We start from the raw sequence: 13610 nt of genomic DNA, 5'->3' as shown, positions 1-13610 counted from the left end.
TACATGTGCACTTTGTGAATGTGAATTAATCTAAGCCCCCTTTTCAACAGGTAGAAGGGAGTGAAAAAAAGAAAGCGTAGGGAATGCATACTAATCTTGAAATTAAAACATTTACACTAAAGATATTTTTTGGAGGGGGGTGGCGTTTCAAGCGCATTCGCGTTTCCCTTTAAGGCACAGCTTGAGATTTCTCCCATAGTTCCTTCCCTCCTCTCTTGCGGGGGTGGGAAGAGTGTGGAGTTTGCATGTTATCTCTGTGCCTGCGTGGGTTCTCTCTGGGTGCTCCGGATTCCTCCCACAATCCAAAGCATGTTAGGTTAATTGGTGATTTTAAATTGGCCATAGGTGCGAATGTGAGGTTGGATGTTTGTCTGTCTGTCTGCATTAGCCCTGAGATAGACTGGCAACCTGTCTGCCGTGTACCGAGCCTTTCAGCCTGAATTAGATAAGCAGATGAAAATGGATGGATGAATGGAAATGATTCCATTCTTATGTAAATTGTATTGCTTATTGATAACTTACGATTCCTTTCACGTGTATCTGATTCATCTGTCTCATAAGCTTCGATACCAGGGTAATTTCCGCGTCGAGTCAATTGAAGGTGGGATTGGATTTTGTTTTTTCCCCTTTCAAGTCTCAAGCACAAAGGTCGATTTACTCCAGACCATTTTTACATCATGAAACCCTAGAAAGGACATCTATAGCTGATACAACAGATGAATTAGTGAACGGTCTTTACCTAATGATTTTGACCCATCTCTTTTGCATGCTGTCTGGTTTCAGGAGTAGTTCGCTCTCACTCAGCCCAGCCCTACAACGGAGAGAGACTAATTACTTCAGGACTCCACCCATTTCCAGAGGGAAACACAAAATACCCACAAATCTTATTGACGGATCCAGAGTGGCGGGGCATGTCTACAAACACTTGCAGGAGGATGAGTCATCGGACATGGAGTCCATAAGAAGGTGAAACTATTTCTTTGTCTCGTTATTAGTTTTGTCATGTTTGTTTGAGCCAGCAAAGAGGAAATTCTCTTCGCCTCCCTCCACGCCGAGGTCAAATAGCCGGTTCAGTGATACAGACCTCTGGACTAACTAAGGTTAAGTCGGAGTGGCAGAGGGATAATTTAGGGAGAAATGAGTTTATGACTGGAAGACTCTCAGTTCAAATCCGTGAACCAGCCTATGAAATGTGATCCAGGGAAATAAATGAGATCTGCAGTGCCCCCCCTACCCCCCTCCTCTTTCAGCTGGGACTGTCACAATTAATTTGGAGAACACACTTGATCCCAAAAGCGCAACAGTATCATGGTGCTGGGAAAGATGTGTGTAATCCTCGCTGCCACTGGGCTGCTGCTGTGAATGAAAATTTGTTTTATCTGCATGTTTTAACAGGGTTAAAAATACAACGGCTGTGCCAAAGCTAATTACCAAATGATGCACGGGTTCACACGAATTTCTAGCTATCCAAAACGGTTTGATTTTGGCTAATGATCAAGCATGGGAAGCATCATAGTTCACATATCAACAAAATGATTAAATTTCTGTAATTTACAAGCTGAGTATAAAGTACATTAGATGACTGCGGCCTCTTAGAACAGGCTACATGTTGAAATGGATTACTTCCAGGCTTTTGCACATCTTGAATTGCCCCCATGCTCCCGCTGATGTCGAGTGAAGCGAGCTGGCCTATTTTGACGGCCATCCCGAGCGAAGCGCAGCTACTGGTGCTGTTTCAGGAGGCATTCGAAGCGAGAGGGACTTTTGGCACAGCCTAGTCTGCAGACTTAAAACACATTTAAAAAGTACAGACTGGTCACGCTTGCTAAAATGTGATGTGATGTGAAATCCTCTCTGACATACTGATTTTTTTATGTTAAAACAAAGCTTTTCGCATTAGTTATAACTTTTCTTTTGCCCTTTTTTCAGGCTGATTGTTGCGTAACGACCACCAAAGACGGAAAATATTTATCACTGAGGTGCTTGTATTCCTCGGTGCATTGATGCATAATGTCAAGCAGCTCCACTGGCATTTCTCCTTCAAAACACTGTAAACATTAAATAAGTGTAGGTTTTATTTACAGATGCAGACAAGAGCATCTTAATCCTGCGTAAGACAGTCCTGTTTAGCATATGACTCAGAAGCAGCCTAATTTGCTGTCACTGTGTGGAACTTGAGCAATAGCACTGTTAACAGAAACGTCTGTCATTAAAGCAGCAGTGTCCCCTGTGCATTTCACACACTTTAAAGTGCCTAGCAATGTTCCTATTAGCATGCCAACCTGATTGAGCATTACAGTAAGTTACACTGCAAGCTGCCAAACTCTTTATGTGACCTATTTCCATAATTTACATTTTTAAACAAAGCTCCACGGAGCTCAGCAATTCTTTCAAATGGTTGTGCAGAAAGATCCTTCAGGAGCAGTTTCCCTCTAAACACACACACACTCACAAACATGCACGCTCGCACTTATAAGGAGTAACGAAACACACTAATAAAGAAGCTGACGAGAATTCTTTTTCACAACGGTGAAATCTGTAAAGCTATAGGCAATTAAATCTGCCGCGCTTTGTCAAATGTTTAGGAGAGGAGCTGAAATAGGAGGGCTTGTCATCTTCTTGGGGATAAAATTGCATTTGTGTAGTAACAATTTAGATCTCATTAGCCACTGATAATTCCCCCACACATCCATCACTCAAATATGGCTTTCGCTGGCCTTCTGGTGGTTGAAATGACCTATTTCTCGACTTACAAGCCACGCAACACCAAGCTTACAGCCCTCTTCTCCTCCTCCTCCTCCTCCTCCAGCCCCCATGTCTCCCGTGTTGCCATGGATACACCCTCTCATCTCTGGAAATGAGAGACGGGAGGTGGAAAGGAGAGTGAGAGAACGCGAGAGGGGAAAGTGAGGAAAGGAGGAGGAGGACTGAGCCGAGAAGTAAAGATGGAGGCACCGAGTCCGGCGCGGTGGAAAGTGCTAATAAAGAGGCGAGAACCACAAACAGACGCGAGAGCACTCTTCTACGTTTTCCGTTTTTTGACAACAAATCCCCACAGAGTATTGTCAGTTTCATCATCTGGTGTCAAAACATATTTACCCATCACGGTTAGCGGAGGAATTGAAAGCAAATTTGCTATTGGAGTTATTTTTAGGTTTTGTTTTGATCTGTCGGATTTACCTCCAGCTTGCTTTTGCCCTTCTAATACCAAGGGTGGGGGAGGAGGGTGGGGTGGTAATTCAATTTTTTAAACTTGGTTACGCTGCCAACAATCTTTCAAGGTTGACAATAACACTGGATGCGATTCTAAATGGGAGTCGAGGCTTCAGTAACAACTTTAACAAACATACACAAACTTGCCCACTTGACTCCAGATAAGTTTCCCCTCTCTGCCGTGTTACTGTCATGGCCGACGATAATGCCTTTCAAGCTTATCTGCTTCCGCTCTCTACGTTTGAAGGAGGATGCATCATCATGCAAATGCACCTGCTGAGACTTACTCCCCCGTTCAACCCTGCTTAATGTTACATCGTGGGCCCATCTGATTAGTTGCTTGCTGTGTGAAAACTACAATAAAATGAAATTAGAAGCCGTGTGAAGCCGTGTATTGTTTCTACATACAACAGTCACACAGGGCGGGTCAGGAATCCACCTGCTGTACTGCTAAAGCCTTAAATCTCTGATAAGGCTGTGATGAGCAGAGGGATTTCTCAGTTAAACATTCATGCAGCAACAGTAGACGCCGCTCATGCCAAGGATTATACATAATTACACGTAGATTATGAAACAACAATACCTAAATAGTGATCATTTTGTTTGGTACAAGATATTTTTGTGCCGGTGTGAAATGATACGGTGAAGCCTTGACAGACTGGCATCTTTCTAAAACACAACGAATGTCATCTTGGTGTTCTAAATATGGAAGGTAACTTCATATTCTCTATTGCTCGGGCTTTTCTATTCATTTAAAATTAGGAAAGTGTCTAAGATGAAAAGGTCAAATTATAAATGACTTCCTCACCCTGACATTTCCATCCTTTTCTCTTTGCCCAAAGGTGTGATTCTGCCGGCGGAAGGGTCGGCGCCCTCCTGAGCAGGACCTCACTCTCTCACTTCACAGCCAGGAAAGGATGGACTGAGGTTCCCTGCACCCGCCTCGATAAAGGTACGACCTTCCTGCCACCCTCCCTCCGCACCCGATCTGTGCCCATCATCCCTTCGCTCCAAACGTGTGACCTTGAGGCCGGCCACCCGGTCACGAGTGACCGGAACCAAGCGGGGCTCTTCAAGTGGCACCCCGTGCTGGCTGGAAAGACGGGCCTTCCCGTTAGCAATCCTCCCTCTCCCCCTGAAAGCGTCGTGCTGGCGACCAGTGTCATGCCCAGCAGCGTTAGCCCCCCCGCCGCCGCCGCTTCTCTCCTGGGGTTGGAGAAGAATCTCGGCTCTCCTCAAACATCCTGCTCCTTTGAAATTACAGTGGAACTCGCGCAGGAGTTAAAACAGAAAAGCCTTTGCAGCCCCATGAAAAGGTCTGGGTCTCACAGTGAGATCCACCACGGTGGCACAAACACTCTTGAGAAGACGGCACGGGAGTCAGAGGGGAAAAGTGTCCAGTATTCCCCCAGAGTTCTGCACACAGGCAGCGGGACCAGAGGATGGAAGGCAGCAGGCCAAAGAGGAACCCGGGGACAGTGCCAAGGTCAGACATCTCTTGTGTACGGAGGAGCAGACTTGGCCACCAAAGGACCCATCTGCAGAGGAATTGGAAACACTTATGCCAAGCCCTCTGCGAGCTGATTGGATTAACTCTGTAAAGAGAAGACACCGTTTCCAATAAATGTATACCTTTGCTGGTGGCTCAGTATGGCTAGCAGGTGGGACCATCTGTGTGGCCACATGGACCAATAACAGATGGCCATCAGTTTTCGAAAGAACACGAACAGATTGAATTCCCGAGGGGGGGAAAATATTGACACAAAAGACATCGAATTATAAAAGGAAAAGAGACAAACAAACACACATTGTGAATAAATGTGACTCAAAAGGAAAACAAAACCATGACTTGAGTGGGAGCTTGACTTAAACAGTGTATTGAAAAAAATGCCACTATTACAAGGAGCTTCTACTTAGAAACCAAAATAGTGTGTTATCTCTATGTTGTTTCTCTATTGTAAAGAAATGAAATTATATATGTCATATAATATATGTCATATAGACATATATATATTTGACATACAATTGTGACAAAATAAAGACTAAGATAACAGTGTTAATTATGGGCTTTATTCATCTTAATCCATTTTCGTGACTTAATCGGCATTCTGAAATAAATCTGGACAAATATCGAAGTCGAGTCGAACGATTACAAGTAACGACAAAGCTGTCAGGAGATCGTTGCATTTGTTGGAAATACATCAGATTTCAAACATACGAGTTCTCTTTGCTGCACTTTCTACTGTATGTGAAACTGTAGTTGCAAATAAGCAGGTAGTTGAAAATAAACAGGGTATCACCAGAAAATGCAGGAAGCACCAAAAACAAGATTCTTTATAAGTAAAGCAGTGCACCATGTTTGGCTGCTTTAGTAAGCCATCGTGCAGCCTTCTGGTCTCTTGCTGATGGGATTTTGCCAGACTAAAAATGGCAACACTTGCTGTTGTTTTTAAAGTTTGTAGTTGTTAACTTGGGAGCCCGTTTTAATGAACTTATTTATATATTGCCATTAAATAAGCAACAACTATAGCTGGGCCTGTGGATAGACTGTCACAGGGCTGTCACTAAGTGTTTTGTGAGGGATTATCCGTCCTTCACAATGGAAGGGTCAAGTTGGTTTAGGTACTGTATGTTCAGTAATCCGCTTGTCGAATGATAATATATCAAGCTTTTGCTGGTTCCAAGCTCCTACTTCACTTGTTTAAGCTGTTGGCTTTTTAACGTGTTGCAATCCTTTGTTTTATTTAACAGAGGAAAGCCCTCTTACAGATGTGCGACACATCTTTTTAAAACTCTACAGCCTTTGGGCTCACAGTGTCCAAGACAACAAATACTTGAATGCTTCAGAAAAGATTTCAGTGTTAGCTTAAGATTACAACTTTGGCATAGCGAGTAATTCAAACCACACAGTAACAAAATGATGACCAACCCAATGGATCAGTTTTTTTAAATACTGAAGTCAGAACAGTATCGTGCATCACCTTCAGACAAAAACTAGTGAGCTAACTCCTCTTTTTCAAATGTTAAACGTAATATTTTATCATTTTATTGGAACTGATTTGTTTTTGCAAACCATGGGAGCTTTTGGGACTAGAAATCAAACTTAAGTGTATAAAGATTCTGGTTTGGTTCAGTGAAATTCTATTTATGTAGCTCACTGGTTAACAATAAAGGCCTTCTTAATATGATAAAGGTGTTTTGTTAGTACACAATCCAACAATCACACTTTTAGCAAGCACTTGGCAACTGCGGGGAGGAAGAACTGCCCTTAAACAGGAAGAGCAAAAGACAAAACACAGATAAAAAGAGCATTGGGGGTAACAAACATGGCAAAACACAAACTAAACTATAAACTTCAGAGCACAGCTAAGCTGCTACTACTGCTCTTGCTACAAGTGCTGAACCATATCAATATTACCACAGCCCTTTACCTCTGAGGCATATAACCAAACACCTTCATACCCTATGATGTTAAAATGAAAGAGATGACTGGTGAACTTGCCAGTGTGTTATAGTTGGAGCCACAACCACGAAACTTCAAAATATAGAGAGTGGTATAGGAGTATTGATTGCCGTATCAACATACAAAGTTTCCGTGGTGATGAATGGTACCTTTCCCTTTAAATCTAAAATTTACTGTTTTTTGGTTGGTGTTTTTTGCTTGTGCGTGTGTGCACGCAGGTTTTCCATAATGGATCTCACAAAAAAATATGTAAATTGAGCCGAGGATAATGGGGAAAGCTTTGGTAATGGAACGATTGTGTATGTGAAGAAAAAGGTGACTCAAATACTGTGAATGATAAGAGTTCTTCAAAGATTTTCCATGTTCTCACTGAGTGCAGAATTATACTCATTATTCGTTATTTCCTATGATAAACCTTGGGCCGTATCCATAGGCTATGAGCACAAAAGAAGACCTCCTTCCACAGTGATGAATTCTAACAATGGCCATGAGGTTTGTGGTTGGAAATGAAGCACGGCAGCATACAAGCTGAACGCAATTCTTTATTTATGCCTCATTTACGTCAAATTCACTATATCTCACTTTCCTCCCTTTCAGGTTTGCAATGACTGCTGGCAAGGTAGATTGTACAGCACTTACAAATGGGTATTACTGAGATTTCTTCATCACTTTTTTTTTTTTTTTGCAGAATAAAACTATCTTAAGTCTATAAGAAGGCTTTTGTGAAGATTAAAATGAACTTCATTGATCCCTGATGAGAAATAGAGCCAAGACAGCTGCAAAGGAAAGATAAAATTACCATAAATAGAAAATAACTTGCATCCTAAATGCAAATGCATACAGTAAAAGCTGGTAAGACAGAATTTACTATACTTTTCACTGAATTTTCAGATGCTGATGGAGATTTGCATAGGATATTTACCTGATCACAAAAGGTGCCCGGGTGTGCGAATACAGTTGTATTTCTTTTCTTATTTTTAAAGTGAATAAATAAAGTAAAGAGCACATTAAATGCTGATATTTCCATAGAGGGTATAAGTTATAGTGGGCATGCTGTTTCCTTCATAGCATGCAAAAGATTATGGACTGACATGTTTCACAGCACTCTAAACATGAAATAAGACTAATGATGGAACACGATTGCCTACTAAAATACAGTTCATCACATTTCTGAATGCATCATTCGGATGCACATTTATCCATCAGCGTTTCATGCTTTACCATCAGCAACAAAGTGATATTTGCAGGAAATAGCGTGAAGCAAATGTAGTATATTACCCTTACCATTTAAAGTAACAACTATGCTGTACGCAGAGTCATCATTAAGCTAAAATGCAGGCATTGGGTGCACACTGGACCAACCCAAATAATATAGAAGGAAAAACTATCAACTCAAGGGAGTATTTTGCTAGCATGGTGTGGCTACACTTAGACAGAATGGTCACTGCAAATCAATGCAGCATTGTTTTGAGTGATTATATTTATCCTGTGATGAAACATTTTTATCCTGATGGAATAGTCTCTTCCAGAAAGACAGTGCCCCAACTCATATGGCAGAAAGGGTCACTGAATGATTTGATGAGTATGAAAATGATGTGAATTGTTTGTTATGACCTTTGCAGTCACTCTATCTCAACCCAGATGAATACAATGAGAGATTTTGTCTTAGGCACACTCTTCACTACCATCAGCAAAACAGCAGAGTGGGAAATATCTTTTGGACGAGTGGTGTTTCAGCAGAGTATCAATGCAATGGCACACCAAGGAAATGGTGGCCGAGGAATTTACCATGGCCCTAATTTGTCTATCTAATTCAAATGGCCTAATATCTGTGAATAGCACTCTGGGATTGCCAAATTACCTTATATTCTACCATTTTAGATGTTGAGCAGATTAGTTTGTCACATTTTGCACATTTTCTGTTAGTGAAAATGTAGCATCTATTTTTTTATTTAAGTTAGTTTAGGTAGTGTTTAAAAAAATCTGTAGATACTGTTTTGCTGTTTTAGCAAAGAAGCCTGAAGTGTCTCTATCCAATAATCCACCAAACACTTGAAGTGGATACAGTCAACACTGGACACCAAAGCTCTGAAAATCCCTGATCATATCTCATGGAAAACTGCCAGCTGCGAGGCCATGCTACTTACATACAAGCTCTGAACCACATGCTAACTGATCTTCTTATTGAAAAAATTACATAACGACCAATGTGAAAATCACAACGACACAATGGCAAGCTTTCTAATCAGCTCACGATTGTAGTCAAATATAAAGCTGGAAATAATAGATTGCTGTCAGAGAAGGCTCTTCCCATGTGGCACTAATGAGAGGCCGTGTGGATTTGAAAAGGCCGGGATCAGTCTTTGATCACAGCTCACAGTGAATTAGTGATGGGATTTCCGGCTCTTTTTAGAGATCCGGCTCTTTCGGCTCGGCTCACTAAAAAGAGCCGGCTCTTTCGGCTCCGAACCGGCTCTTCAGGTTGTTTTGTTGCTTTAATTAATTTATTATTCACAATAATATAAAATTATGCACAAAAGGAATTACTAACATAAAAAAGTGGTTTTATTTATATATGTTTATATATAAATATATGCGGTGGCCCCTAGAGACAAAACACGTACAAACTCCAAAACACATTTCTAGCATGAACTGAACTTCCAAAGCAGAGCTACTAGATCACTTAAATTACACAATTGAAAGCATGAAAGCATGTGTGTATTGTTTGTGTATTCATACACAGGCACTCAAATATATTCAAATAATTTAAAAAAAAGTTCATCTACCTGTTACTACCACACACCAAATCCGGTCGTTGGTACTTGCTAGATTGTGTAGCCACAAGATAACAAAAGCTCAACACTGCGCCCAACATCCTGGAGCACTTCTGTTGTCTTTTGTAAGTGTTTTGAGTTTTTATGTGCTTCTGAGTTTTTACGTGCTTCGGAGTTTGTACGTGTTTTTACGTGTTTTGGAGTTTTTACGTGTTTTGGAGTTTGTACGTGTTTTTACGTGTTTTGGAGTTTGTACATGCTTCAGAGTTCGTACGTGATTTGAAGTTTGTATGTGCTTTGTCTCTAGGGACCACCGTAAATATACTTTTATTTATTCACACCACATAAAATGTAATAAATAAATCATATAATACAAAAATCAACTATTCACATTTCAACTTTTAACTATTTAAATTTTCAGCTTTTTCCTTTTACAAATTTAAAGTGAAAACAACACAAAACACTGCAAAACACAATTAAATATAAATTATAATATGAAAACAAAAAGGACATGCACATTCTCTGTCATATGGGCCCGCATGAATCCGCACTTTCTGAATCCTTTATCATCTGCAACCGAAAATAGTTTTGGATGATTACTATACCTTTCTAATGTGACGTTGTTGTCCCTGGCTCTCTGTCTCTCTCTCTCCCTCTGGCTCTGTTGTTCCTGTGCTACTGAGTGTAACTACCGCCCCTCCCCCCTCTGCCCAGCGTAAAGCACAAGGCTCGCGTGCAGAGTGAAGCGGAAAAAAAGTGCGAGACAGAGGGTGAGAGAAAGAAAGAAAAAACCACGAGCCGTCACGGCTCGCGATAAGGAGCCGGCTCTCGTCGTTCACGTCAAAGAGCCGGCTCTAAGAGCCATTTCGTTCGCGAACGACCCATCACTACAGTGAATGCTGGAAGCACTGTTTGAAGCATCTTTTTAAAGAGTCGCAGTCTCACTGTTTGCAGACAGGGTTCTCCCTCTAAAACATCTGAGCCAGGGATCCAGGCAGCACTCACCCAGACTTAATCAGCTAATATCAGTAGTCCACATGTAACAAAAGTAGTGGATCCATTTTGTGGGAAACGGGAGAAGACGCTGGCATTGTGAAGGGACAGCAGCACATAAATGAGGAGGATGAAAAATTAAGTGTTCTCACTGCCTAAAATGAGTCGGTTTGTTGGAGGTGGGCCCTTACCCTGTAACTCTTCAATTAATCCTCGCAGGTGTTGACTCTTTTATGTTTCTGAGGAATGTCACATACGCACTGGTCTCTCCTGCTCAATGTGAGAGGAATACTAATGAACCAGGGGTGCAAGGGGACTGTGAAGTTCCCCGCCAGATGGCACAGAGATTATGACGACAGCAGGCCAGCATGTGTAATGCAGAGCTACCAGTGTGGATGTCTCCTAGCATCTCTCACAGGCTCCCCTCGATGTGGGATATCAGGTGATATTTAACATTGCCAGTGGCCATGTTGATAGTGGAAGTTTCTCTCCTGAAAGGAAATATGTTTTGTTTGTTCTTAAGTGACAGCTGCTGACATTGTGAATGCAACAGATTTAGTAGCTAAGATAGGATCTCCTGCAGTATGTTTTTGAAGCTGAAGCTTCCTGTATCTGTTTTTAATGTCTGCATAAGAACTCACAGTTTCAATGAACTGGCATGTACAAGACCAGAAGTAACCCAAATGGAATGCAATCGTAATTATGCAAATGGTAAATGCACTGATACTTGTATAGCACTTTTCTACTTTATTGGAGTACCTAAAGTGCTTTCTTATTAAACGCCTCATTCGCCCATTCATTTATAGAAATGACTTTTTCTGTGCTTAAATGCTTTTAAACTAACCTTCACACTCTGACGAATGCGAACTCAGTGTTCAGGATCTTGCCCAAGTATATTTTGGCATGTAGACTAGAGCAGCTGGGGATTGAACTGCTGACCTTTTGATTAGTAGACGAGCCAATCTACCTCCGGTTACACGTGGTTCCCTCCTTTTACATGTCACAATGCTTGGTTGATCAATCAAGATGATAAGTATTAGCATAAATAAAGCCAATATGGAACTGGCTTACACTTGCATTCTATCTGAAGACTACCAGAAGAGAAAAGCTGTGGCAAAAGATTTCTGGACATATAGAAGTTCGATGGGAGAACAGCTTTCTGCCTTGACCTCTGCAAACATTTTTTTTTCTGAGTTAATGGACTCAATCACTCATTTTGGGTAATATTGGACAAAGAAAAATGTCTGTTTTATAAATCTTGGTGAAACAATGGTTCAGTATGGAGGGTCACTGTGCTAAGAAAGCGCACTGGCTAATGACAGTCACGAGTCTAGTGTTGACTACCCAAAGGTAATATGTAGCACAAACACAAAACTTGGATACTTTGACAGTTTATTTAGCAATGCCAACAAACATGCTAATGTTGCTAATGTTTATATACTGCAATCTGTTCATTATTTGTTTAAAAGAATCAAATTCTCCTTCGTAATCATCCTCTAAACAATATAACAATTATAAATATTATAGTAGAGAGTAGAGAGTTTATAACTGAAGTTTTACCATAAACATCATTTTGTATTTTTAAGGCTGTCATATTAGCTTGTTCATAAAATACATTTAACAGTAAAAATAATCATTCAGACAAGCAGGTGTCATTGTGCTGAGCGATGAACTGCAATGCATCATCTGAGACAGCAGTTTAGATAAACTGCCCCATATGGCAGGAAGAGTTATGTTCAAGACCAATCAAATGCAAGGTGGCAGGGGAGCTATGTTTAGCTTCACGATAGCGCTTAGCTATGGCACACATGTTTTCAATACAAATGGCTATTTTGTAAGATGGCGATGGTGAAAATGGTCATCTCAGCGGGACTTCAGTAACCAGTGGGTGATGTCATGCTAGCTATATCTATCTTTCATACTGTCTACGGTTGGACAATGGGCTTCAGAGCTAATAAACGAGTGAGGAGAGAGAAAGGAGTCTATTGATCAGGAGTGGGCAATTAGTTTTCACCAGGGAACTGGGATGTTCTGGAGCGCCACACCAATAAGCTTATAAAGAGATAAAATTAACACTGAACAGAATTGAGTTCGGCTTATTGATACAGATGAATCACAGATGAAGAGCTAATTAGTGCTAATAATGCTAAAAAATTCACTCACCCAGAGCAAGCCGTCCTATTAGCCTGATGACTGCATGAAAAAATGCTTAAAAAGTCAGTACCACCAAAAACAAAGTGCAGCTCTGACTCAGATTCATTGGTGATGTTGAGCAGATGACTACTTGCTACAGCTGCAATGCATTGCTTAATAAGTACAATCAAAACAGGTGAATTACATTTTTTAAAAAGCGAAAAAATTAATCTAAATGTAATAAAAGTGTTCTTTGATCCCATTTTTCATACTTATTGATCCCAGGATCAAGTGGTCATTCCCAGAATAGTAATTATTGCCACTTTGGCATTTGCTTAATTGTTCAGCCCCAGTTGTCATTTTCAAGAATGTTTTATACTCATAGTATAATTAATACAAGTTGTTGAAGATGGGTAAATGCTGCACATATAAACAATGCCAGAGTATTACATTTTAGAATTATAGGTGGAAAAAGAGAGTCAAGATAAGACAGCGTGACAAAACCCAGCCAATCTTGTCTTTGTGTCCGCTGCTATTAACATTAAGAGGTGGCATCGCTGCATGATTGTTGAACAATGGCTCAAAATGGCGAGCGGAGAGAAGACCTTTCTCTTTCAGTCTGAGGAGCTGACAAGACTTGGCATTTAACAATTATGGTTTTTGACAGCTGATTTTTTTTCTCCTTATTAAACGGTAATCTAGCTGTCCTGCTACCATGTCACTGTGATATCCCAGCTTGGTCAATTATCCATGTGATTTCAGACAAGGGCTTGTTTTTTTGTTTTTTATCCGTAAGGCATTCTTGCAGTATAATATCTTGTGTAGTCTTCCATTTAAATGTAGAGGGATTATCAGAACAATGCAGCTGCTAAAATGCTGGGAGTTTATCAATGGGGCAGTGCTATTGTTATGTTAGCAACAATAGTCCATTTGCTCCCCCTCGCTACACTGCTGTCCTGACATTGCGGGTCGGAATTATTAAGCAATTTTTTTTCCCCACAAAATTTCTTACACTGATGGCAAAACTTCTGTTA

General features: G+C 40.8%; 1 protein-coding gene across 2 annotated transcripts in view; it reads left to right on the top strand.

The window, feature by feature from the left end:
* nrg3b (neuregulin 3b) overlaps positions 1-5259 on the top strand; it is a 283520-nt gene extending 278261 nt beyond the window's left edge. For both annotated transcript variants that reach the window (XM_080873085.1, XM_080873084.1), the window contains 2 exons: positions 784-966; positions 4056-5259. In XM_080873085.1, the coding sequence (XP_080729211.1) occupies positions 784-966; positions 4056-4797 (925 nt within the window). In that variant the 3' untranslated portion in view covers positions 4798-5259. The remainder of the gene's footprint in view (positions 1-783; positions 967-4055) is intronic.
* The last annotated feature ends 8351 nt before the right edge of the window (positions 5260-13610 follow it).

The sequence above is a fragment of the Rhamphochromis sp. 'chilingali' genome, assembly GCF_963969265.1.
Source record: "Rhamphochromis sp. 'chilingali' genome assembly, chromosome: 22".
NCBI lineage: Eukaryota > Metazoa > Chordata > Actinopteri > Cichliformes > Cichlidae > Rhamphochromis > Rhamphochromis sp. 'chilingali'.
This window is presented reverse-complemented; position numbering and strand designations above follow the sequence as displayed.